This window comes from Aptenodytes patagonicus, chromosome 1, assembly GCF_965638725.1.
Source record: "Aptenodytes patagonicus chromosome 1, bAptPat1.pri.cur, whole genome shotgun sequence".
In the NCBI taxonomy this organism is placed as follows: Eukaryota; Metazoa; Chordata; class Aves; order Sphenisciformes; family Spheniscidae; genus Aptenodytes; species Aptenodytes patagonicus.
Window position 1 is genome coordinate 160,907,093 of NC_134949.1, and position 24,143 is coordinate 160,931,235.

General features: G+C 41.8%; 1 protein-coding gene across 1 annotated transcript in view; it reads left to right on the top strand.

Annotated features, from left to right (window-relative positions):
• The window catches only part of COL4A1 (collagen type IV alpha 1 chain), a 135,425-nt gene that overhangs the window by 54,141 nt on the left and 57,141 nt on the right, over window positions 1-24,143 (top strand). Inside the window, exon 2 of the mRNA XM_076361127.1 lies at window positions 4,856-4,906. Coding sequence (XP_076217242.1) covers window positions 4,856-4,906 — 51 coding nt within the window. The remainder of the gene's footprint in view (window positions 1-4,855; window positions 4,907-24,143) is intronic.

A 24,143-nucleotide genomic window follows, 5' to 3' on the forward strand; every position in this document is an offset into this window, starting at 1 on the left:
AGTCATTCCTAAATGAGTACCAGAAATGCAGATCTCCTTGTTCTCAGTTTGAAAGATGCTCAACTAAATTTCTAACGCTTTCCAAGGAATGAAGAGCTATTGTTATACTCTGTCCCATTCTGTCTGTAACCTCTAGTCCTCTGTCTGATCCTCTGTACCCACTTTTCTCTCCCATTTTCCTCCTTGTTCTCATACATAGAGATAATCCTATAGTCCTTTCTGCACATTTCAGTCTCTCCTGCTTAGTCCTCCAAGGTGTGCTTCATCTCCATTGAAAGCAAACATCCAAAATAGGTGAGATGGATCCCAGATCAGAAGTGCCTGTTTCTTGCCGTTGAATAAAGGGAGACTGCAGTGACTAGTAGAGATGTTTGTACATACGCTGGGTTAGGTGAACCCAGACTCTGATTCTTGTACCTGCTGTAACCATCTTGCTCTCTCTCAATTTCTCACCTCATTACTTAAATGCCCTGTTGACCTCCTTAAACTGACCTTTGATCCATAAGCTGTTTCCAGTCTGGCCCTCCCATCTTCCCAGTGGACCAAGAGGAATAAGCTCATACTTCCTCCTAGTATATGCAGAATGTTATCACACCCCTCAGATTCAAAAATACATTTTAGTAGCTGAGGATAATGCTATCCAGTAGTGGCTGTCATTGTTGGCCAACCTTCCATCCGCCTGCAAAGGTTACCGTCAGTGATAGTAGGAGACGATGCTACTGTAAAATAAACGCAGAGTTTTGTAGCGCAGGTGGCCTGTTCTGGCATAGCAGGCTACAGCACTTGACTGCAAATAGGACCTTATGCAGCTGTGCTCCCCGATGCTTAGTACCTCCTTACCTTCCTCTCCTTCGGTTATTCTAATCTGAGGCTTAAGAAACAGGGAAAATTGAATATAATGGCATCATTTTTGGGAGCACGAAAAGAGACCCGAAAGCACAAGTCCATTCTTCTGGCCATGCTAAATTTAAGAACAAAACCCACTGAAAAATAAGTAACATCGTACTTTTTTTCTAAAACGGTGCATGTTAAATAACAGGCTGAAGGAAATATGCAGGGATTAACTTGAAAACAGATGTTTATAATGATTCGATGACGTATTTTAATTACATTACCAGATGCAATTAAAACAGACTTCTTCTGAATTTAAGGGATGTGTTGATAAAACTGATAACATTCTACATGATGCTGGGGGAGGAAGTATGAGCCACAAGCCTGCGTCCTCCAGCTGTGATCTCATCAGGTCTGAAAAGCTGAGAGGTCACAGTGGGTCACTTCTTGAAACGGGAGGCCCAATGTTTTTCCAGGCATAACCATGTACCACAAGAAGTAAAGTGGATTATTCAGTGAGTGGCGCTTGCCCCTCCTGGTCAGTACTGAGTTGGCATTGTAGCATGTGTTGGTGTTGTTTTCAGATCTAATTCTCCTTCTGCAGCATAGGATTAATACTCATTCTAATCAGTGTTAATTTTCATCTTTCTGTGCATTTATAATATAACATGGTAAAATGCTGTAATAATGTAAGAGAAAAAATGTGAATATTTTTGCTTTATGTGAATATGGAGAAAGTTTGACTTCAAACAACAAATTCAGTGGATCTACATTTAAAAAAACCCAAATCTCAACAAAAGCAACAAATTTTTCAGGAGCTGGTATTTTAGTTTTATTGGACAGCCTTTAATAATTTTATTTCCAGTAGTAAACCCCCATTTCTCTTTGATGCTTTACTTTAAAAGAAAATGTATTTACCAAGTAAAAATGTTACTGCATTATTTAACTTTCTAGAGTGATGATGTTTATTGGTCTCGTTGGAGGTTTTCCAAATTCAGAGCGGATTAGGTACATTTGCTCTTATTTCCCAGAAGTACTGAGGTCCCCACAGACTGTGGGGCCCGCAGGTGTGGAGGGACAGGTGCCCAGCATCCATGCTGAGAGCTGGCTGGCTCTGGTGAGGTGCCGTCCCTGACTGCTTCTGGATAACGGCTGCTGAAAGATCTTGTGTGCGTTAGTGGAATATTCAGTGATACAAATGTTTTGCTTGTTTTCCTCCTAGTTTGTTTCTGAGGAGCATGACAACAGTAGAAGTGATAGACTGCTGAGTTACTCACTGGTTGCTTCATGACTATGAGGAGGAAAATGGGGGAATAGCCCAGATGCACTTAAGTGCACTGAAATACTTTGGTAACACAAAGCGACTGTAAACTTTTACCTGTGCATCAGTTAATCTGACTTCTCTCATATGTTACCACCTTGCAAGTTTTGCAAAAGAGTGAGTGGCTATTTATGATTATGTCATAGAAATCCCAATCTTTTGGTTGCTGTTGACTCAATCCAAACAAACCAACGCCCAAATCTCTCAAGTCTCCATCTTAAGGCTTATGTGAACAAAGGCGTGAAAGCTTTTAGTAGCATTTATTAATATTAAGCTCCCTTCCTCAGACACGTACCGCAAGATCTTCTCTCCCTCGCTTCTGAGGGAAGTAGCACTTAGGAGTATTTCATGTGATGAAATCAGCTGTCAGGACTAGCAAGGCCAGATGCACAGGCCACCTTCCTTCCCTCCTGAGATGAAAACGCCCCTCTCCCAAATCCACTCGTCCACCTGCCCTCCAGAATTTCACTTCACAGAATCCAGATAGACTTGGGAGTCTGTCAGTATCTATGCTGAAGTACCATCATTTTCTGGAGATACAAGTTGGCTTTATTTTGACTTTAGTTTTTCTAGTGTAGAAACCCCGTGAGGTGGTGCAGTCCTAAGGAAAGCCTTTCAGAAAACAAGGATCTCTATAGTATCTACTGGAAAATAATTCAGACTGGTTATGTTTTTACACGTTTTCTATGGATTCTCCTGCTGCAATGAATTTGCTTTTGATGAGTGGGAAGGTTTCCCATCATAATGACAATTACAGTTAGTCGTTATAGAGGGCAAGAAAAAAGAAGATCACCTGAAATGGGGTAGATGTAAGAAACGGACCAGAACCCTGGAGCTAGTCATTGCCTGGCCAGTAAACATTAACAGTTGCCTCCATATCTAGTATTTAACATTAGGAGCAGTTTACTCTCTTAGAGGCTGTGGTTTGACTTGATTTCATAAAGTGTGTCCAGAAGTACTTGTTGATATAGTTTCCTGTGGTAATTGTACCAGTATTTAATTTCCTTTGAAAACTATCATCTTCCTATCTGACGATTGCCAATTACTGATAAAAAAATTTAGTAAATCAATATTAAGAGATCTAATGGTAAACACCCGAAGGGTGTAGGCAACATTTTTTGTCTTCAGAAAAGAAAGAAAAAACATATTCTTCAAGTCTGTTATTTTTCTCCTTAAGTGTAGAAGATTGTATTGGGTTGTGTGGCAAGATTTTGGTAGCAGGGGGGCTACAAGGGTGGCTTTTGATAGAAGCTGCTAGAAGCTTCCCCTATGTCTGATAGAGCCAATGCCAGCCGGCTCCAAGACGGACCCGCTGCTGGCCAAGGCTGAGCCCATCAGCAACGGTGGTAGCGCCTCTGGGATAACATATTTAAGAACATATTTTAAAAAACCCTGGGCAACAGCAGCAGAGAGGGGAGTGAGAATGTGTGAGAGAAACAGCCCTGCAGACACCAAGGTCAGTGAAGAAGGAGGGGGAAGAGATGCTCCAGGCACCAGAGCAGAGATTCCCCTGCAGCCCGCGGTGAAGACCATGGTGAGGCAGGCTATCCCCCTGCAGCCCATGGAGGTTAATGGTGGAGCAGATATCCACCCTGCAGCACATGGAGCACGCTGACCCCACACTGGAGCAGTTTGTGAAGAACTGCAGCCCATGGGAAGGACTCACGCTGGAGAAGTTCGTGGAGGACTGTCTCCTGTGGGAGGGACCCCACGCTGGAGCAGGGGAAGAGTGTGAGGAGTCCTCCCCCTGAGGAGGAAGGAGCGGCAGAGACAATGTGTGATGAACTGACCGCAACCCCCATTCCCCGTCCCCCTGCGCCGCTTGTGGGGGAGGAGGTAGAGAATTCAGAAGTGAAGTTGTGCCTGGGAAGAAGGGGGGGGGAAGGTGTTTTAAGATTTAGTTTTTGTTTCTCATTACCCTACTCTGATTTGATTGGTAATAAATTAAATTAATTTTCCCCAAGTCGAGTCTGTTTTGCCCGTGACGGTAATTAGTGAATGATCTCTCCCTGTCCTTATCTCGACCCACGAGCCTTTCGATATATTTTCTCTCCCCTGTCCAGCTGAGGAGAGGAGTGATAGAGCGGCTTTGGTGGGCACCTGGCATCCAGCCAGGGTCAGCCCACCACAAAGATAAATCATAAACTGCAGTTTCACCATCCCTTTCTCCTCAAAGCAATGGCACATATTTATAGAGATTAAGTATTTATGCAGAATGTAAGCCATTTATTAACCAACTGATATTAGAGATGCTTCTATGACTGGATTGATTTTGTTTTAAATATTCTATTGGGTTTTGAATGTATGAATATAGAATCCTAGAGGAGAATCCACTTGTTTTGAATAGACACATTCATATTGCTAGATGCAGAGTATGCGTATATTCTATAAAAATGAGTTATTTTTTAAATGGTGGCCCAAAAGACAATGATTTAGAAGTAATATAACAGTTTTCTATGGTTAAAAACTGTAGCAGGTTTTTTTCTTCTTTTACAAAGGCATCTTTTATTGAACTGTGACTGAGACCAGAAGTATACATCTATATAAAGATAACAAAGTATTGCGTTGGGCTTAAGCGAACATTCCTCATGCTGACCAGCCTTGCAGTCTGGATGGTACTGCTGACATCCCGGTCTCGTTTCAGTATGTTCTGCCTGTCACCCAGTTCAGACAATTAATTCTCAATTTCTCTTTTATTTTCAGGGTTGTTCCGGTTGTGGAAAATGTGACTGCAGTGGAGTAAAAGGGCAAAAGGTGAGTAAGTCAGCTCTCTCTGCTTCATTATCTTGCTTATTTGAACCACATAGTGTATAATCTCCTGGGAGGCAGGTGAGCCGTTGGTTTCAGTGAACACTTGCACCACCATGGGGCATTGTCAAGGCCAGGCCACGTGCCCTTCAGCAGGGTTTCCGAAAAGCAGCCAGCTCAGTGTCTGCAGCAGCAGAGGGCAGGAGGGCCAGGGGTGGGAAACAGCCGAATGCCCTGACTGCGGGGTGAAGCCCCTAGCCTGGTGCTTGGCCGTGCCCTCCCTCTTTTCCCCATCGAGCGGGATGCTAACCCAGCACTCTCACCTTTCCTACACCTCACCTCCAGTCTTTGCAGTGGGCAGCAGAGGTCCTGGCTTGACATCGTGACCACCTCTGGAAGCTATGCGAGCAGGTCAGTTCAGAAATGCTCCCCTCAGCATGCCGTGCAGATTGCTCTCCAGGAAGGCTGTGATGCATCACAAACAATGTATCCTGACCAGGGTTAGCCCTGGGAGGCAATGACCTGCAATAGGAAGAAGGAGGTTAATAATCAACTTAAATACAGCAAAGTGTTTCAGGTCAAGAAAAAAATATATTTAAAACTTTTTGACAGAACCTTGCAAATGAGTTTTAAAGTTCCCATTCAGCTATCCAAACTTCTGTGTATGAAACAGAAAAGGCACTTTTAAGGCGTCTCTTAAAGCAGTAAGAGTGAAGAAAAAATACAGTGTACTTAAGCATTCCATGCATTCCCCCTGTAAATTACCTGCTTTTGTAAATATTGTAGACATTTAGTCACTCTCCTTATCTCTTCCAATTTTGCTGTAGAGATTTTAATCTACAGTGTGGTCTGTTCTGCATGCACATGTACTGTATATCTACCATTATAAATGACTGTAAGCCAAAGGTTTTATCATCCTGTGATTGCAGTGGGACCAGGTTTCGAGGTAAGTTGTTTAGGTCACCCAAATGAGTGCTTAGAAGAGGTGGGAGTTTTGTTTGGTTTTTTTGTTTTGGGGGTTTGTTTTGTTTTTTTAAAATAAATATACAGCTGGTGTTCTATATTGTCTCACATGCGATAGCTACTTATTTACAGATGAGGTTTGTAAGAATGTCTGTTGGTGGCTTTTCTTTGGTGATTTCCAGAACAAGGAATGTAAATGACTTAACTGGAGACCCAAGCAAAGATCATTTTCTTTGTAACAAAACATAGATTAATTTGTGAGACAGACGAAAAGTGTTGAGGTTCAAAACATCTTTTAGATGGAGTCTCCTTTTTTTAATGACCCATTAATATCTGTTTAATAAAAGTCAGCTATATATTAAAAAGAAATAAAGCAAAGATTTGGGAAAGTTTCGGAACTCTGAATTTATTCCTTGATATCTTGATCTTACTTTTCAGTAACAAGTACAGATGAATCATTGTAGAACGAGAGAGATATGACGTTATAACTCTCTTGTTGAAAGCCATTAGTTTTCAGTTCATAGAGTATGCCAACATCTTGTAACTAGATCATTTTAAAAAATGATAGTTTGGGGAAATAAATTGTATTAAAGCTTACGCTTCATTTATTTCTGGCTGCAATCATGACTCTCTTTGCTAGAGCTCATGCTGACATTTTTCATTTGCATAGTCCAGAGTCTCAAAAAGTTCTCTTTGAAAGAAATAGGTGCTTGTCTGATATGCTGGAAGCCAAAGCTACCTCAAATTAATGTAGGTTATTTAAAAATGTAGAAGAGAGAAAAATACCAGTCCATAGCAACAGAACTCATAGTAAATTCCAGATCTCATGCAAACTTGTCCAGCAAGTCAGTGTACTCCGCACTCTTTCTAATGGGTTCCGTCACAAACTTCTCTGACTTTTAACATGCGTGTAGTGAAATATTTACATACTTTTAGACTATGTAGGAAATTTAATTATTGCCGTTAGAGACATCTAGACAGGTGAATGAATAGGTATACCTAGAAAACAATATTCAAGAAAGGCATTTGAAGGTATTTTGGAATGGCTTTAGAAGCAACTTGATTGGTGAATGGAGTTACATCCAGTTGGCGGCCGGTCACGAGCGGTGTTCCCCAGGGCTCAGTACTGGGGCCGGTCTTGTTTAATATCTTTATCGATGATCTGGATGAGGGGATTGAGTGCACCCTCAGTAAGTTTGCAGATGACACCAAGCTGGGCGGGAGTGTTGATCTGCTCGAGGGTAGGAAGGCTCTGCAGAGGGACCTGGACAGGCTGGATCGATGGGCCCAGGCCAACTGTATGAGGTTCAACAAGGCCAAGTGCCGGGTCCTGCACTTTGGCCACAACAACCCCATGCAGCGCTACAGGCTTGGGGAAGAGTGGCTGGAAAGCTGCCTGTCGGAAAAGGACCTGGGGGTGTTGGTTGACAGCCGGCTGAACATGAGCCGGCAGTGTGCCCAGGCGGCCAAGAAGGCCAATGGCATCCTGGCCTGTATCAGCAATAGTGTGGCCAGCAGGAGTAGGGAAGTGATCGTGCCCCTGTACTCGGCACTGGTGAGGCCGCACCTCGAATACTGTGTTCAGTTTTGGGCCCCTCACTACAAGAAGGACGTTGAGGTGCTGGAGCGTGTCCAGAGAAGGGCAACGAGGCTGGTGAGGGGTCTGGAGCACAAGTCTTCTGAGGAGCGGCTGAGGGAACTGGGGTTGTTTAGCCTGGAGAAGAGGAGGCTGAGGGGAGACCTCATCGCTCTCTACAACTACCTGAAAGGAGGTTGTAGCGAGGTTGGTGTTGGTCTTTTCTCCGAAGTAACAAGTGATAGGACGAGAGGAAATGGCCTCAAGTTGCGGCAGGGGAGGTTTAGATTGGATGTAAGGAAAAATTTCTTTACTGAGAGAGTGGTTAAACATTGGAAGAGGCTGCCCAGGGAAGTGGTGGAGTCCCCATCCCTGGAGGTATTTAAAAGACGTGTAGATGAGGCGCTTAGGGACATGGTTTAGTGGGCATGGTGGTGTTGGGTTGACGGTTGGACTCGATGATCTTAGAGGTCTTTTCCAACCTCAATGATTCTATGATTCTATGATTCTATGATTCAGATCAATATATATCAATGCTTGCTCATTACATTAACACTTCAAGGCTTTCAAATTTGTACTTAGGATTTTGAACAGAAAACTGAGTTTTATTTAAAAACATCTGCCCGCCGCCCTTGTTTTAGCCTAGTGCAGCTTGTCATCCCAATTCTTTACATTTAATGCCTGTCTAGAATAAGGACAGCCTGCTACCCAGTCCCAGGCCTGAAGACAGAAGTTGGTGAGGGAAAGCAAGGGAAGCATCCTTCCTGCTTGCCTCTGTAATATGTCTAGAAATGGTCTTTCCAACCAATGCATTTGGATTTGAAACATGTCTTTGCTAAACATGGTTCCCATTAATGCACACATCAGTAGTGGTACCTGTTACCTCAGAGATCTACGTGAATGTTGCTTATTCAGAGAAGGACTGATGAGGAAGACTGATCCTAGTCAGGATCCAGGCCAGAAGGGGGCTGCCATGCCCAGGTCTTGTGGTACCCCAGGAGACCGTAGAGAATTATTAGAGAACATCTGCTCTCCACTTCTCACGTAGCCACTTGTGTGGGAAGTACATATCCATTCTGCCCTGCACCATCCACAGCCAACATGTTGCCTACACTGGAAACCCTTTTGATCTGGCTTCCATGTTGTGCAGAAGTGCACAAACGCTGAAGGGCCTTTTCCAATCCACCCACACTCTTCAGCAATGTAACCACACCGGTTTACTGGCGTGGGAGCTTCGGCAGCTGCGGAAGTGGGTGCTGGATTTACCCTTTAATGCCTTAATTATTAACATCTGGAGATATATTTCCTACCGTAGTGTGGGAAGAAGTTCCAGACCCAACGATTTGGGGGTGGAGTTTAATTAAAATGCATTTGGCCAAATAATCATATTAATGATCTCACCAGAAAAAGTGCTGAAAATAGTATTTGACTTAAAAGCTGTGGAATGCCCAAGAAATATTACCCAATAGCATTTCAGACATGGAAGAGTAAATAATATTGCCATATTTTCCTCTCTCGTTTGAGAATCTTTTCATCAATATGACCGTTTGGATGGCCATATTTAGAATACATTCAATATGTTCTCTCATTACGCTGTTTCCATGAAAATTGCATCTGTATGCCAAACTCCTTTAAGATGACTCATACTTTATCAAGGGCATATAATTGACAAAGTCTAAGGGTTTTCATCCCTTTCAGAAAATTTCAGAAAGTGAGTGTAATTGCAACAGATGTCTCTTATCCTATAAAGCCTTTATTATTACACTGAACATCAGGCTGTTATTTCAAGCTATATAATGTCAAGTATCAAGTATTTGCCAAACAAAAGGTGCAGAAATTTTAGAAAAACAGAATATTGCAAAAATAATATGGTAATAAATAATACCTTACTGTTTTCTATTAGATAGATTAGCCTAAAACATCTTCATTTGTTTCCTCTTACACTTTTCATTTGGTTTTCTGCATAATAACTGACTGTTCTTTCTAACCTCGCTGAAGTGTGAGATCTGTTTAAACTGATTAGAGTTTTGAATGCTTGCCTACATTTTATTGGGTTACTCAGAAGCAGACAAGCTATGTTTTCTCTTTTATGCCTACCTAGATTTTGAGAACAATTTCAAGCAGCTGTGGAGATAAGAAGCTCAAGCCATTAATATGTGTAGAAAAAGCATGTTAAGCATTTAATTACCATTTAGAACAAAGACTGTATAGAGCCGAGTAAAATTCTCCATACACTGACTTTTTCCAAGAATGTTCATTCTCTCATTCATGACCATTTACACTCATTTCACTCCATATCAGAAACATGTAGAAATGGAGGTAACAGCAGAACTTTGATGTAGCTAATACAGAATGATCAATCTTCTAACACTTAACAGTTAGATTCTCATTCTTTAGTATAAATACCTTATGACGATTGCCCTGCCTCAGCATTACCTGTTAAAAGTTAAGGTCACAGGAATATCAAATGTGATTTTGTCATTGCACGTGAAGTATTGCACTTTTAAAAAAAATCTGCTAGGAATTTCTGAAAGAAAATAGAAAATAAGAACAGAATTAACTCTTACGTAACTGCTGCTTTTGAGGGGTTTTTTGCTTGAGATGTAAGAAAACTTGAGCAAATAATTTTATATTGGCATATTTTTGTTTGCCTAATTCTGAGACTGTATCCGTATTATTATACCTACATAAAAACTACTTCTCCTTTTCCCTTGATGGGTGCATCGTCCCCGTGTGGATTGACCGTACTGCAGAAGTACACAAACTGGCTTTGCTTGAGCCATTTTGGGTCTGAAAGCCAGGTAGCTCTGTTACTGGCTTAGGCTGAAAGTCACTGGGACATCTCTGTGGTCCCCCATCAACAGGAGCAGTGACCAGCCTTTTCTTTTCTGCGCACTCATACAGTCTTAAAAGTCACATATGGTTTTGCTGTCTGCAGGTGATTGTGCTTCTCCATTTTCTCTGGGAAATGAAGAGTTGACTGTTCCAGTTGACTGTGTCCCTCTATATTTGGGTTTTTTGGGGGTTTTTTTTAAGGTTTACCAGATTGGGAGGGCCTTCAAGGGTTTTCCTGTCATTGTAGGTATCAAAAGATAGAGCAAAAATATTTGTGATATCGGTGAGTTAAAACAATATAAAACCCCTTGTTGCAGAGAAGCTCCAGCAGTCAGTGGGAAGATTGCTGTTAAGCACTTCTGAGTTTCCTTTACAATATAGCAGAGGGCAACAAATCAGTTCCTCTAGTGGAGCAAATCAGTAATCACTAGATCTGTGCTTTTCATATTCAACCTGTATTAGCAACATCAATACTTTTTTAATCAAGAATGTTCATTTTTACACTTTCCATTGGCACTATTTCATGTCAATATTTACTATTTGGTTTTAATCAATTCTTCCATAGTTTTGCTCAGTGTTTCTATTTAAGTGGCTGCTGTAGGAACTTACCTTGTATACAGCATCTGTTCATGTCTGAGTTGGAAAGACTGTGAACTGAGGACACCAAGGAAAGCACAGCTAAATTATACATCCCAGAGAGGGACATAAAGTTGACAAGAGGGGTGATGGGCAATGTGGGAGGCAAGACTGTGTTTGCAGTCTGGAAAGGGCTAATAGATAATATGAACTCGTCTAATCATTTGTGAAAGAGGGAAATCAGAAGACCATAATAAAATAAGCAAAGCTATTGATCAGCTGCAGATCTGATGTTCTTCAAGGAGACTTGTGGTTTATAAATAGTTTTGAAAATCAGGCCGTTGTCACAATGTTTGTGTCAATTCTGCAGTGACAGTAGTGTATTTTTATTGATTTACCCTTTCTTTATGTCACTCAGAGTAAAATAATCCTTTTAATTCAAATCAGGGAAAAAGAACATCTATGTTTCGTAAAGAGAGCACACCAGCAAAGCTGCTATTCTTGAAAAGAACGATATGTCAAAAGACTGAATAATATTGAGTGGGATATGCTAAATATTGAAAGTTTTCTACAGTTTCCCAACTGGCAGACCAAACTGCTAAGTGGCATCTGGAGCCATCAGATTTTCTTCATTTGAAATAGTCATTGGAACCATTTGTGCCGTTTGCCCAAATGAAACCGAATGTCTCTGGCAACATTTTCTATACTAAGATGTATTTTTGCACTTGGTACGGTACATATCTTTGATTAACAGAAACTAGTGGATTACACTGATGAATTTATCTGTATGGAAAGAGTGCTAAAAAAGCAGATATCCCAGTAATACTGTGTGATGGGGTACCCTCATATTTAGTTTTCAGAGCTGACTTCTAAAGGTTTACACACAGTAGTATTTCAGTTGGCACAATACGACCTTTTAAGCAGCTGTTGCCAGATGCCTATCTTGCTTGTAAAGGTGTTGGTATAATAATCTCAGGCATTTCTTCACGGAATAAAACATGCTCTCTAGCCTCACAGAGTTTGATTTTACATTTGTACAACTGCTGTTAGCGTATGTCTTCATTGTGGTTTGTCAAAGGATTACAGGGTCTTATTTTGATCTGAAGTATGTAAGCCTCCAGTGAAGTCACTAAAGTTTCCCAAATGTGAGATCAAAGTAAGATGAGAAAAGACCTGTAAGATCTCCACCTCTCTGAAATCTGCATGCTCGGGAAGCGGAGCTGCCCAGTGCCTCTGCAATATCCGTGTGTAGTTTGGAATCTTCCCAAATTTAAAATTTTGTCCATGCAAACAGAGTCACGCTTCCAGTATCTACTGACTACATAGTGATTATAAAACTTACGTCCTGACGTGCAGTTTTTTAGTACCTGGTCATATGCGTGACAGCACCTGCAGTCTGCTTTTGCTTTTTGTATGTTCATCTTGCTGCCCATAACACTAATACTCTATGACGCAGGCAGGGCTTTGTGGGTGTAGATTACGGGTCTGGGACAGCATATGTCTGGGGAACGGCAGTAGCTACATTTCGTAGCTTACCCCTCAGGCTTCTTTAAATCATTCTGCCATTCAATTTATATTGTGTTTGCTGGGGATCTCAGACCAAGCCAGCCATTATAATTGACGGTTCTGTGATATGTCAGTTCCCACACAAGAATTTAATACTTGATGCACTTAATAATCAGTCTCTGCCTACATTTTCGCTGTAGCAGTATTCACAAGAAGCAATCTGGGCATATATCATTATTACTAGGGAACCACAGTAATGTGGTAATCTCCTTCAGTCACTTTCTAGTCTTTCTAGCCAAGAGCAAAAAGTGGTTTGGGGGTTTGTTTTTGGTTTTGGGTTTTTTTTACCTCATACTAGTGGTAGGTAGTTGTTTGATTCTCTTTGCTCAGCTACCTCCTATTTCAGATTGTAGACCTATGTTTTCAGTGGGAGGTCGTAACTTACTTACATTAGTCATTGAAAACATCCGGCCATATGATGTTGGCTTTCAGAAAAGCAGATCTGAATTGTCTTAAAGTTTGGATTTCATTAAGAAAGGATTAAAAGCCAAATTTAATACAAAATTCTCAAAAACACTTCCAGCAGAAGCAATAGCAAAACTTGTAACCATAGATGCCTAGAAGGAGACAGAACAGTAAGAGGCAGCGTGAAAGTGGGATTTTCAAAGAGGAAACCTGAAGTAGCTGCTAAAAAAGTGATAGTGGAGTACTTTATCATGCAAGCAAGTTCCTAACCATCTGGAGAACCTCTTTAGTTTAGCCAAGAAAGAAGTTTAATATCACAGAAGGAGCAAGAACAGCTGAGAAAGCGTTTTTAAGAGATGCTAGAAAGGATCTACATTTCCTTTCAGGTAAGTATTAACACCTGAGAAAGTTTTACAGGACAATAAGTAAAGGACATGAGGAAAAATTTCGTTACTGAAAGTGGTTAAACATTGGAACAGGCTGCCCAGGGAAGTGGTTGAGTCACCATCCCTGGAAGTATTTAAAAGACGTGTAGATGAGGTGCTTAGGAACATGGTTTAGTGGGCATGGTGGTGTTGGGTTGACGGTTGGACTCGATGATCTTAGAGGTCCTTTCCAACCTTAATGATTCTATGATTCTATGATTCTAAGTAAATTGAGTTATAGACAACATAGTAAAGAAAGTTAACCTAAATGATGAAAATAATTATTAGCTTTCAGTAACAGGTAAAATCTTCTCCTATATCATCTTTAACAACAGAAGAAAAGCAAAATTAAGGTAAAGCCAAGGGAAAAGCAGCTTAGACTCCTGTCTGGAAAATCGTGTTTCTGTCTCTTAGAATATTTAAGAGTAACTAGAATGGCAAAACCTACCCATAAATTTTGTAGCTCTTAAAGCAAGCATGTGACAGCTTCCACTGAACTTCAGCTGGAATTTTTAAGTGTTTTGATATGCCAACAAAAATAATTCTCACCAAGGCTTGTGTCTAAGATCAGTGTGCACAGTTGAAGTAAGTAACTGAGTAGAGTGAGTGAGTGAACACAGACACTGGCATCAAATCGGATGTCCTCTCACTCTTTTCTCATTCGACGCTGTTACTGACTGTGAACGGATGCAACAAAAGTATTTAATGGCTAGTTAGCAGAATACTAAAAGCTTTGGGGGGTGGTTGGTGACCCTTAGTTTTGTTAGAACAGTTTGCTCGACTGCCAAGCAAAGACTGAAAGATGCTGCAGAACTGCAAAACGGATGGGTTTAAGTAGTGGTAATGGAGGGGAGGGACTCTAGCACAGAGGGGCAATCTAAAGCGCCCTCTGACTCCAGCGTCAGGAGTTAGGTGGAAAAAAGGGAACAATACCAAAGGCTCGTAGAGTGGAGCAGTGAACAGAGAAGCCAGTGTTGCTGCCAGCTCTCTGCAGCACCTTTAGCGAGATCTGTGAGTTAAGGATGCAATTACAAATCTTCAACTCAAACTTCATTTCTGTCTGAAAATGTGGAGATGGAAGCTGGAAATCCAGCAAGGACACACGCAGCCTCGTAAAACTCCTCCAACGGGTTCTCTTTAGGAAGTTCTAGGTATTAAATGTAATTAATTTATATCAATGCCAAGGCATGGGAGCTGAGGGACGATGTTTACCTCAGACAAAAAGGAAAAGGATAGTGCTTGGAAAAGTGAAACTCTCCAGGTGTAGGCGAAGCACAAACTTTTGGCAGCAAAACTGTCTTTGCACCCTACCCGTCATTGGGCACAATCAGCTTTCAGGAAGGGCAGGGGAGATCGGCGTTGCCGGTGCGAGTGGCGCCGGAGGGGAAGAGCTGTCCCCGGTGACTCGCCATCCCGCATCCCGTGGCTGTGTCGCTTCCCCGCGGGCTCCTCTGGGTGGCAGTCATACATCGCGGATTTCGTGTGTTCTGACAGGCCCGTGTACACATCCTTGCCGCCTTTTTTTTTTTTTTTTTTTTGGTCAAAAAGAAAACCTTAAAGACACCTGCTAAGCCGTATACCAACTTCTGGTTGGCATTCACTGACAAGTAATGATGCCGATATCCTCCACAGTGTCAAAATAAGGGAAATATTTGGTTGTCAGCATTACTAATGATTATCACATCTTCAACAACTTAATTGGTTTAGGCTGAACAACCCTGAAGGTACTAGAAAAAAATTATGTTGTAGTGTCTGTTCTCCAATGCTTCTGGTTAAGTCAAGAGACTCTAGAGATTAAATTGAAGAAACACTGATTTACACTTTTGAGGCACAAGGTTATCTGCCTTCTGGTATTTTCATGATAAAAAGTCAGAAGCTAGAATATTTCCTCTAGCTTTTGTGGAAAGATATTTTGCTCCTATGCAACTTTCAAAATGTTTAAAACTTTTGAAATGCCATTTCAAACCTAGCCCCAAAAAGCAGCTAGAATAGCACTGTCTAGAATAGTAGTCTGTCATGTACTCTCTAAGATATGAGCTACCTCATTATGAGTAGTACTTTATTGCAGTCTGTACTGTCTAGGACCAGCTGCCCATGTTTTTACTATTTATGGAAGAGATTATTTTCTGTAAATATGTCCACGACAAACCTTTGGCAAGGGAATAAAACTTGCATGTAACGTCACATTTCATTCCAGGTCTCGGATCTGAACAAAAATAAATTAAAAAACCCTGAAAAGTTCAGGACCTTTTTTTTTCTGCTGTTTCATCTTTAAATGTGAGCCTTTAAACAATGCCAAGTACAAACAAATGCTAAATAATTTTCACTAATGAAGAAGGAAGGGCGTGGAGCATTTTTACCCCTTATATTCTTGGACCTTCAACACTGGAAGTGATTTAACACAATGTGCAATAAAACAAAGGAAGAGTTACTCAGACCTAATGAATTCAACAGATGATTAGAAGGGGTGGGAAATGTAGTACCCTTTTGATGCAACCTGTCTCCAGGTGATAGAATTTCCTTCTTTTTACACTGCAAACGCATTTGTCCTTCAAACGTCCTCTTCCCTCGTGGTTCTTTGAGGTTCTTCTATTCCCCAGCGTGGCTCTAACTGATGGAAGGAGGCTCCTTGACCCACGTCTGATTTAAAAAGAAAAAAAAAGTTTGGAAAAAACCATGCGTACCTTTGCTAAAAGATTTGTGTGACTTCCTCCTGAAACATGCATGAGCTCTGTGGGTCTTCTTTTCAAAAATCAAGAAAAGTTTAAACATAAAGACAATGAAACACATACCTTGGTGTTAAACTGCCAAACTTCGTGCAGACAGACTTCCACAGTTAGAAAATAAAGTTCACTTGCTGTCTATTGGCTTCTGCTATCTGTTAATCTTGTCTTTGTATTCCTGTCCTTTATATACCATGCCCTCAATCATGCTTTGAGGTAGACTACTCCTGGCTCATAAAATGCTTGAACTAGGGGTCATGCATGCTGTCTTTTGTGAATGAATGAGAGGTGCATGTACCTCACTAAACTTCAGTGACTTTTTCTTCTTTTTTCTTTTTTTTTTTTTAATTGAGGGGAAGCAAGCAAAATAATATTTTGCTGTAAGTACAAATATGTTCCTCCTCAGCATACTAGCTACTTCTGGATCTGTAACATTTATCTACACTGGAGTCAAATATCACACAAAAAGTACATCAGCCAAAGACACACAAATGTAAGGAAACATTCAGATCTTAAGTTAAAAGTGTACATGGCTCAAGAAAAATTTCACTAAAAAGTGAAATTTGGGCACCTCTGTTGAAAAAACCTGACTACCGCAGTTGGAAAATGAGGAATAACTATGGGGTGAGCAAGAAGAGGAATTACATGAAGAAGGCTTGGTAAATTATGTAGGGAGGGGCCATTGCTTATAGCTGGTTTAGCTGAAATTGTACAAGGCTGATAGGCAACCGGTTGCTTGACACTAATTAAATGGAGGCTGAGTCTGTAGCCGTGAGTGACTTCTGAATTTTAATTTTACTTCACTCAGCTTATTTTACTTCTTATTCAGCTTCTAAAACAAATTCAGACACACTGTATATCCACCCACTTACTTGCACACCAACTAAACACATACATACTGATATGTAGAGAAAAGCATAATCAAAGATCGTTATTTCTATTTTTATACTCCTGGGAAGCATTTAGCAGCTTCCTGAGGAATGCTCTGTGCAGCCATGAGGCGACACTGAAATATGCTTTCAGTCTAAGCATTCTTTCGTATTTAGGAGGCAGAGGCACAGGCTTAGTCCCTGAACTGTAAACCTGAACAGCTCTCTCATTAAATGTTTATACTGATAGATTCACTGTTGGAGGTTTGGGTTCATTTTGTATCAAGCTGCACGGGTTCCCCAGTGTTGTAAATTCACGAGGCTCAGGAAAGGATACTTTCATAGTAGGAAGAGTAATCCTTTCAGGCAGTGAAAAACCAGAGCTCAGTGAGATGCCATCATTTGGTGATCAGAGTGCAGCTTCTGCCCCTATGTATATGAACCTGTATGGCACTGGCTTTTGCACCGTAAGTGGGCACTTGTCAGTGTTCCCACGTCGGAGTGCAGCCTGAGAGCTGGTTTAACTGCGGGACCGAAGGAGTCCCACAGGTGAAAGTCACCAGGGAGGGAGCAAAGGGAGAAGGAGATGGCAGAACTAGCACCGTGGCAGAGAGGGCATGACTAGAGAGTGCTGTTCCCCAGCAACTGTTGGGGTAGCTCTTTGTTGACATACGTGTCTGCGTATAATGTAGAGCAGCCCTGGGAATGCTTGAAGTTGTGCAGGGGACTCATCCAGCCCACAACCAGCCTGACTGGAGCTGTGCAGGTGACGTAAAACTGTCATGGCTGCTCCTTCTGTTAATCATGCCAAAAATGCTGGACTCGCGTTTCCACGTGAGTGAGCTTTCTCAGATGCTTCCTGGCAGTGCAAGAATCCAGACTTTGCTGACTCTACCCCCCGCAGACATCCCCCCCCAACCCTCCTCTTCCATTCTGCATACTGTCAGGGGCTCAGCCCCAAAACTTCTGGGTGAGCCAAGATCTTTACAGAGCTCCTACACAGATTCTTTGCATGTCTTCACAGTTATGTTTGTGTAATTAATTACTCGTTACTCGTGTGGCTCCAGAATTGTATAGCTATAGCACAGATAGATTCTAGTGCTGAAGGACACGCAGTGAGACTTTTGTAATGTTAAGCATCCTTAGTGCATTTGAGGACGCTTGCCCTGTGAGCATATAGCAATAATTCTGTTTGACTGATATCCACTTCATACTTTCAATAAAATACTGAAAATGGTAAGTGCAGCTGAGGACAAACAGCTGAGGACAAAATACATATTTATTTTAATCCTGAAAGATATTCGGGGCCGCTGCTCCCTCTGGTGGTTAAAAATACTCTTAATAAAGAATTGGATATTCCCCACTTGTATGTCTTCACTAATGTAACACTGAGCCGATTACAATTCTGTAACACATGTTTAAAAGAGTGTGGAGTGAAACACAGTGACTTGAGAGTGCTACTCAGATCGCACAATAGTGTCTCCCACTGTGCAGTGTAATTACTGGTCTAACACCTCAAAGCCAATTCACTTGAGCGCTCGCAGTTAGATCAGCTGAAGGAACAAATACAGAGCCTGCGTTCACCTCTCATGTGGCTTGGGATAGTCTCGGTAGAAACCATGTAGTGCATTGCAAGGCTGTTGTGCATCGCTGTAGATTTTACAAGGTCACACTGGAGCATCAAGGTGTGATCCTCCCAAGTAACAAGCGATAGGACGAGAGGAAATGGCCTCAAGTTGCGCCAGGGGAGGTTTAGATTGGACGTGAGGAAAAATTTCTTTACTGAAAGAGTGGTTAAACATTGGAAGAGGCTGCCCAGGGAAGTGGTTGAGTCCCCATCCCTGGAGGTATTTAAAAGATGTGTAGATGCGGCGCTTAGGGACATGGTTTAGTGGGCATGGTGGTGTTGGGTTGATGGTTGGACTCGATGATCTTAGAGGTCTTTTCCAACCTTAATGATTCTATGATTCTATGTTTTGGATGGTGGGTTTTCTTGTTAACAGTTGCACCTAGGTCTCAAACTAATTTCTTTCAAAAGCAATGTTTGAGACTGCTTCTAAAATCAGACTGAGGATAAGAGAAAAATAGAAAAGAATGCTGAATTATCAGGCCCTATTTCTCTCTTTTTGGAAACTGCATCCTCAATTTTCACCTTGAAGCAGTTGCATTTCTTTGCCACACATGCCCTTGGTGGTGTTTCAATTCAATGAACATTAGCTTTTGGGAAGAGGGGAGCATGTGTGTTTGTGAGAGAGAAAGTCTGAGCTTATAACGACGTTGGAGTCAGCAGCAACACTGGTCTGAAGATGGCTCTCCAGCAAGGTCAAGTGTTTGTTGGCTCCCAGCTCAGTTCCTCTTGCAGCAAAGGCACAGCTGAGGAGCTCTGGTGGATGAACTCCAGCAAACCCCACTGCGCTGGGGTGAGAAGCTGCTCTCACTGCCTTTCTGCCCTGCATTCTGCATTGCTATGTCCTCCTCGCATTGGTTTTGGCAGCTGCCTGACCACCTGATGAGCTCCTCAGCTCACTGAGGCTGGAGCAAGCTCACTTGCTAAAGAAAAGTGAGTAAATTTAGTGAGCTGAACTGGTGCGGTGGAGGCTGAGGGAATCATACCAGCTGGTGTAAAGAAGGGTGAGGTGGCACCACCCTCTAAAAGGAGGAGGAGGAGAAGAGCCACCTTTGCTGGGTAGATCAGCTCAGCTGCCTTTTGACATCTCTCCCTAAGACTGAGTTTTATGCCTTTTCGGCTGAGGGGCGGGCACGTGTCTGTCCTGCCGTCTCAATTGCAGGGCGATCGCTGGCAGAGGCAAATGAAGCATCTTTCAAATGGCTTCAGAAGATCTGCACATTGTTATTCACCACGTGCCTGAGTCTCTGGAGAGCCTGAGAACATTACATTCGTATGGGCCCGGACACCCTGTGAGCCTGCACTTCTGGAAACAGTTGATTTATATCCATGTTACCAGTCTCTCAAGTCTAAAATCTCCCAGTCCAGCAGTCCCTAGACAAAATAGTAGGGGAAATAATTTATAATGGGGTGGTGATTATTTCCTCCCCTCAACACTTAATTTATTACAGCTGAATCTTCTGAAACTACTTACTTCATGTGACTCTCTTGCATAGCAATCTGCAGTTGTTCCATGTGTCAAACACATTTCATGGCTAATTTGGAAGGGCAGGTGCCAGCAAAAATATCAGCCCATGTAGTTACGTTCTTAACAGGTTCACCTCTGTTTAGAAGTCCATTCAATTGCTTTTAATTTGAAGTATCTAATGCAAAGGCATTTGGATGCATTTCACAAAAGCTGGACTAACACAGGCATCTTGCTTATTAAATGAGTGCAACAGCGACTGAGCACTTGCTGTCTTTTTACGTAGCACCTCTGCATTTTCAGCAGCTGAGTGACAGAATATTCATTTTTGTGAGCTGAGTAATGAATTCTCCTTTGTGCTTTCTGACAGTTTGCATTGAATCAGCAGAGGTACAGATGACTTGGTTACATCTGTTTTAATTTTTGAGTCTCATGAATTGATTTTTAAGAAGCAGAAGCTCTTTCAATATTACTTGCCAAGATTTTGCAGCTGTGAATATTGGAACTTGAACAATACATAGCCCTTACAGTCAGAGTCTCATGCTCTTCACACATCGCAGCTAGAAATCTCAGTGCTGAGCGAAAAATAAGTGGGGTAACAGCGGTGATCGGGTGCTTGCCAATTTATGTAGTGTGGATGCTTAATGAGTTGCAGCATAAATGTAGTGCGAACGCTAGCTGTTGGGCTGTTTGGCTGGAACATTGAGTGAAGAAAGGAACTGGGCAGGCAAGCAGGGAAAGGATGCTGCTCAAGTATTTCCTTGCAATGCAAGGCATCTTCAGGACATGCTTATGTCTGTACTGCACAACGTAATAAGCAATAGCTTCATCTGAGCTTGAAGTTCGAAATAAGCCACTTTGGGTAGGAAAGCAGCAGTACAAATGTTGCTACCCCAGTGATCTCTGTGGGCTGATCTACCCAGTGACATTAGGACATGTGGAGCTCTGCATTCACATGACTTTACAGCTTCTAGATGGTAGAGTTTCTGTACTCTCTTGTTCGGTGTAGATACTTTGAGACTGATAGAATTTTACTGTAATTTAGTGTAGTTTCACTGATGCCAAAAAACCATCTCATGGTGGAAGTTGGTACTAACTAGAGCAGGAGTATTGAAGTTAGACCTTTGTTCATTAGCGCTGCTTCTTTCCTTACAAGTTTTGGCACACTAGTTTTCTAAGACTGTTATACAAAGAGGCAGTCTGATAACTGGACTGAAGAAAGGGACTTGAACCCAGGAGACATCCCTAGGTCTGTTACTGGGTCTTGGTGGAATAGGTTGTCCTAACTTCTCAGAGTTTCCGTGGATGGCATGGAGGAATAAGGTCCCATTAACTGCATAGCCTGAGACTGCACAAGTTTGGGCTACTTACTCAATGCTTACTTTGGACTACTTACCCCAAACTTACTTTGCAGTAAAATCAAATGGGAAAGCAGAGTAGAGGGAGAGGTGTAAGTAGTGTGTAAGTCCGTGCTCCCCTGTTAGAATAAGTGGCCAAGGTGGCAGGTTGCATGCAAAGAGGGATCCGGCAGCTCTCACACCTGTGGTCACCTTTATATTTCCTTACTTCCCTCTGGCAAATCACAGGCAAAAAGATGAGCTCAGTTCCAGTATGAGGAACCATGAGTCTGCAGAATTTGGGACGGTACAGCCCTCCAGATGCTCAGGAGTTGTGCTCTCCAGGCCTTGGGACATCCAGTAGCTTGACTGGATCTCCAGAAGTCCTGGACAAATAACCAGTTATTTTTCTTGTTGGCCTAACAGTTCAAGTCAGTAAAATAAAATGTTTCAACGGAAACCTGGATGTATCTTAGCTTGAAGTGACTCGGTATGGTCTTGGCTCTGCTCCTGCAGCTATGTTTTACTCCTCAGACATTGCAGCCTGGGAGGTTGAAGACAGCCTTGAAAGAATTGACTATAGTTGCCTTGGAAGCCCAAGTTTTTATTTATTTCAAGCCTTGAGTTAACCTCCCTGGCAAGCTAAAGCAGTCATTACGTTAGTGAGTGATTTACAGGCATGTTAAGGCCCTTTTACAGTGCCAGAACAGTCTTAAGGGAGCCTTAGACTAAGTGAAAATCTGATCTATAAACCTCAGTTTTATCTTTCCTTAAGAATGGAGGAAAGACTATTTCCGTGCGTTGCAGGGTGCAGTGGTTCAAAGTGTGTTGAAATCCTCAAATGGACAGAACTCCTGAGTGCATAAAGTATTAGTCATGTTGCACATGACTCATATTTCTCCGTAGGTGTCAAAATAATCTTGTTTTCTTCTCATTTGCACATGTTGTGCTTCTCTTCAGCAATGGAAAACTCTGTTTTATGTACTTGAGTGTCTTCTCCCTCCTTAGTCCATCTCCCAGCAGGTCATGAGAGCAAGTGCCCAGGGTTCAGTGTAAAATCCTGGTCTGAAGTGACACAACATCTGGTTTTGTAGAGATCCACTTGTTACTGCAGTGCCAATTAGCCAGCCAAAGTATGGGTTTAAGAACCTCTGTAATCTGTTCAACATTTCAGATAGCCTTCAGATTTTAGGATAATTACTTCAACATTTACTCAGAGGCCTGGATCCTGACACATTCTTCCTTAAAATATTTTTCAAAACAATTTTAATTACTTTAGAACTTGGACTTTGTACCTCTTACAGCTGACCTAGAAATATATTTCTTCAGCTGTTCTGCTGTTTGCTTTGTTTTGCTGTGTTTTGTGGTCTAACACACTGCCTGGGATTTGGGTTACTAGCAAACTTTATTCTCAAGCGATGACAAAGAATACTGGGGAGTAAATAGAGGAGATCATGCCATTTTGGCACTTGAAGGAAAAACTGATTGTTTGCCTCAGAAAGAACCTGTTTATTGAAAGATTTATTTTTGTGGGAGGAAGGAGATGAGAGGCAGCAGGAGAATTTTTCCTGGCAGGAAATTTTAATAAATGAGTGTTACTTTGATTTCACTGTCTCATGCTCTTATCATCTCAGTTATAGTTTTCTCCCCTTCTTCCTCCTTGGCCTTGCTTTTCTTACCCATCAATCACCTCTCTTCTCCTTTGTCTTTTCATCTTCTTAACAAAATCCCGGCCAAGGAGCTAAAAACCAACATCAACCTAGTGACTTCACAAATCTTCCAGTTCCTCTCATCTTCCAAAACTGTAGCTAGCACCATGTCTGTGGGTCATCTGTGGTTTCCTCTGCCTGCATATCATAACCTTTTCTTTGCAAGATGCCTGTTACACCTACTTGAAGAGTGAGCTCTCCAAGACTCAGGTGTTCCTCCTCTCTTGTGTGCTCAGTCCTCAGCTGGCCCCTGCAAGTTACTGGCATATTGCTGTGAATCTTTGTCCTAAACAATCAGGAGAAAAGTTTCTTGCTATTCACGATCCTAAAATCCAAATACTGAATCATTTGTTAATTACAAATAGCAATCTAATCTCTCACTGTTTTGCTGAAAATACTTAAATCTTTGCGTATGTGTTTTGAACTTTGTTGATCTTATTTCCTTGTTGGTATCCTTTGAAGATTGGTCTGTGTTTTGAATTTCTAAAACAGGTGCCATGTTTTTTAGCTGTTGTCCAAACTTGGATACCTTTTCCTTTTTGCAGTTGCTCACTAATGTTTTATTCATCCAATATTCCCACATTTTTTGGACAATGTGAAGTGTTTCTCCCTGTTTCACACCACACCGTGAAAGGACAACTCTAGTTACTTCCTGTGTGGAACGTATGGCTTTTGATTTGCTTGATTTGCTGTTTTCAGACTTTGACATGCATAATTTTTTTTCCCTCTCCCCTATGTGTAGATTTTGCAGCCTTTATTCAGACAGTTTTCCTCTTGGTTTCACTGGGAGTCCCAGTATAGTGAATGTGTAATAGCTGCAATATTGATGTAGAGTGTGGATGGATTTTCTGCCTCTAGTTTTATCTGATTTAAATACATTTGGGGTTGTAAGGAGAGGGACAGCACAGAAAACACAGATGTCCCATACAGCATTAAAGAAGAACCTAAAGGATGACACATACAATCTGTATGTTTGGCTTCTTGGGAAGATCCTGTATCTCAAAGCACTCAGGCTCTGCAACACCCTGAAACTCAAGACTAAGTGACAAGCCTGGTCTCCAAAATTTGCTGTTGTGAATGATATACAAGAAGAGCAGTGGTATTGGCCATTCATACAGTAGTGACTGAACAGTGACATTTGCAGTTTTCAGGAATTTAATCGCTGAT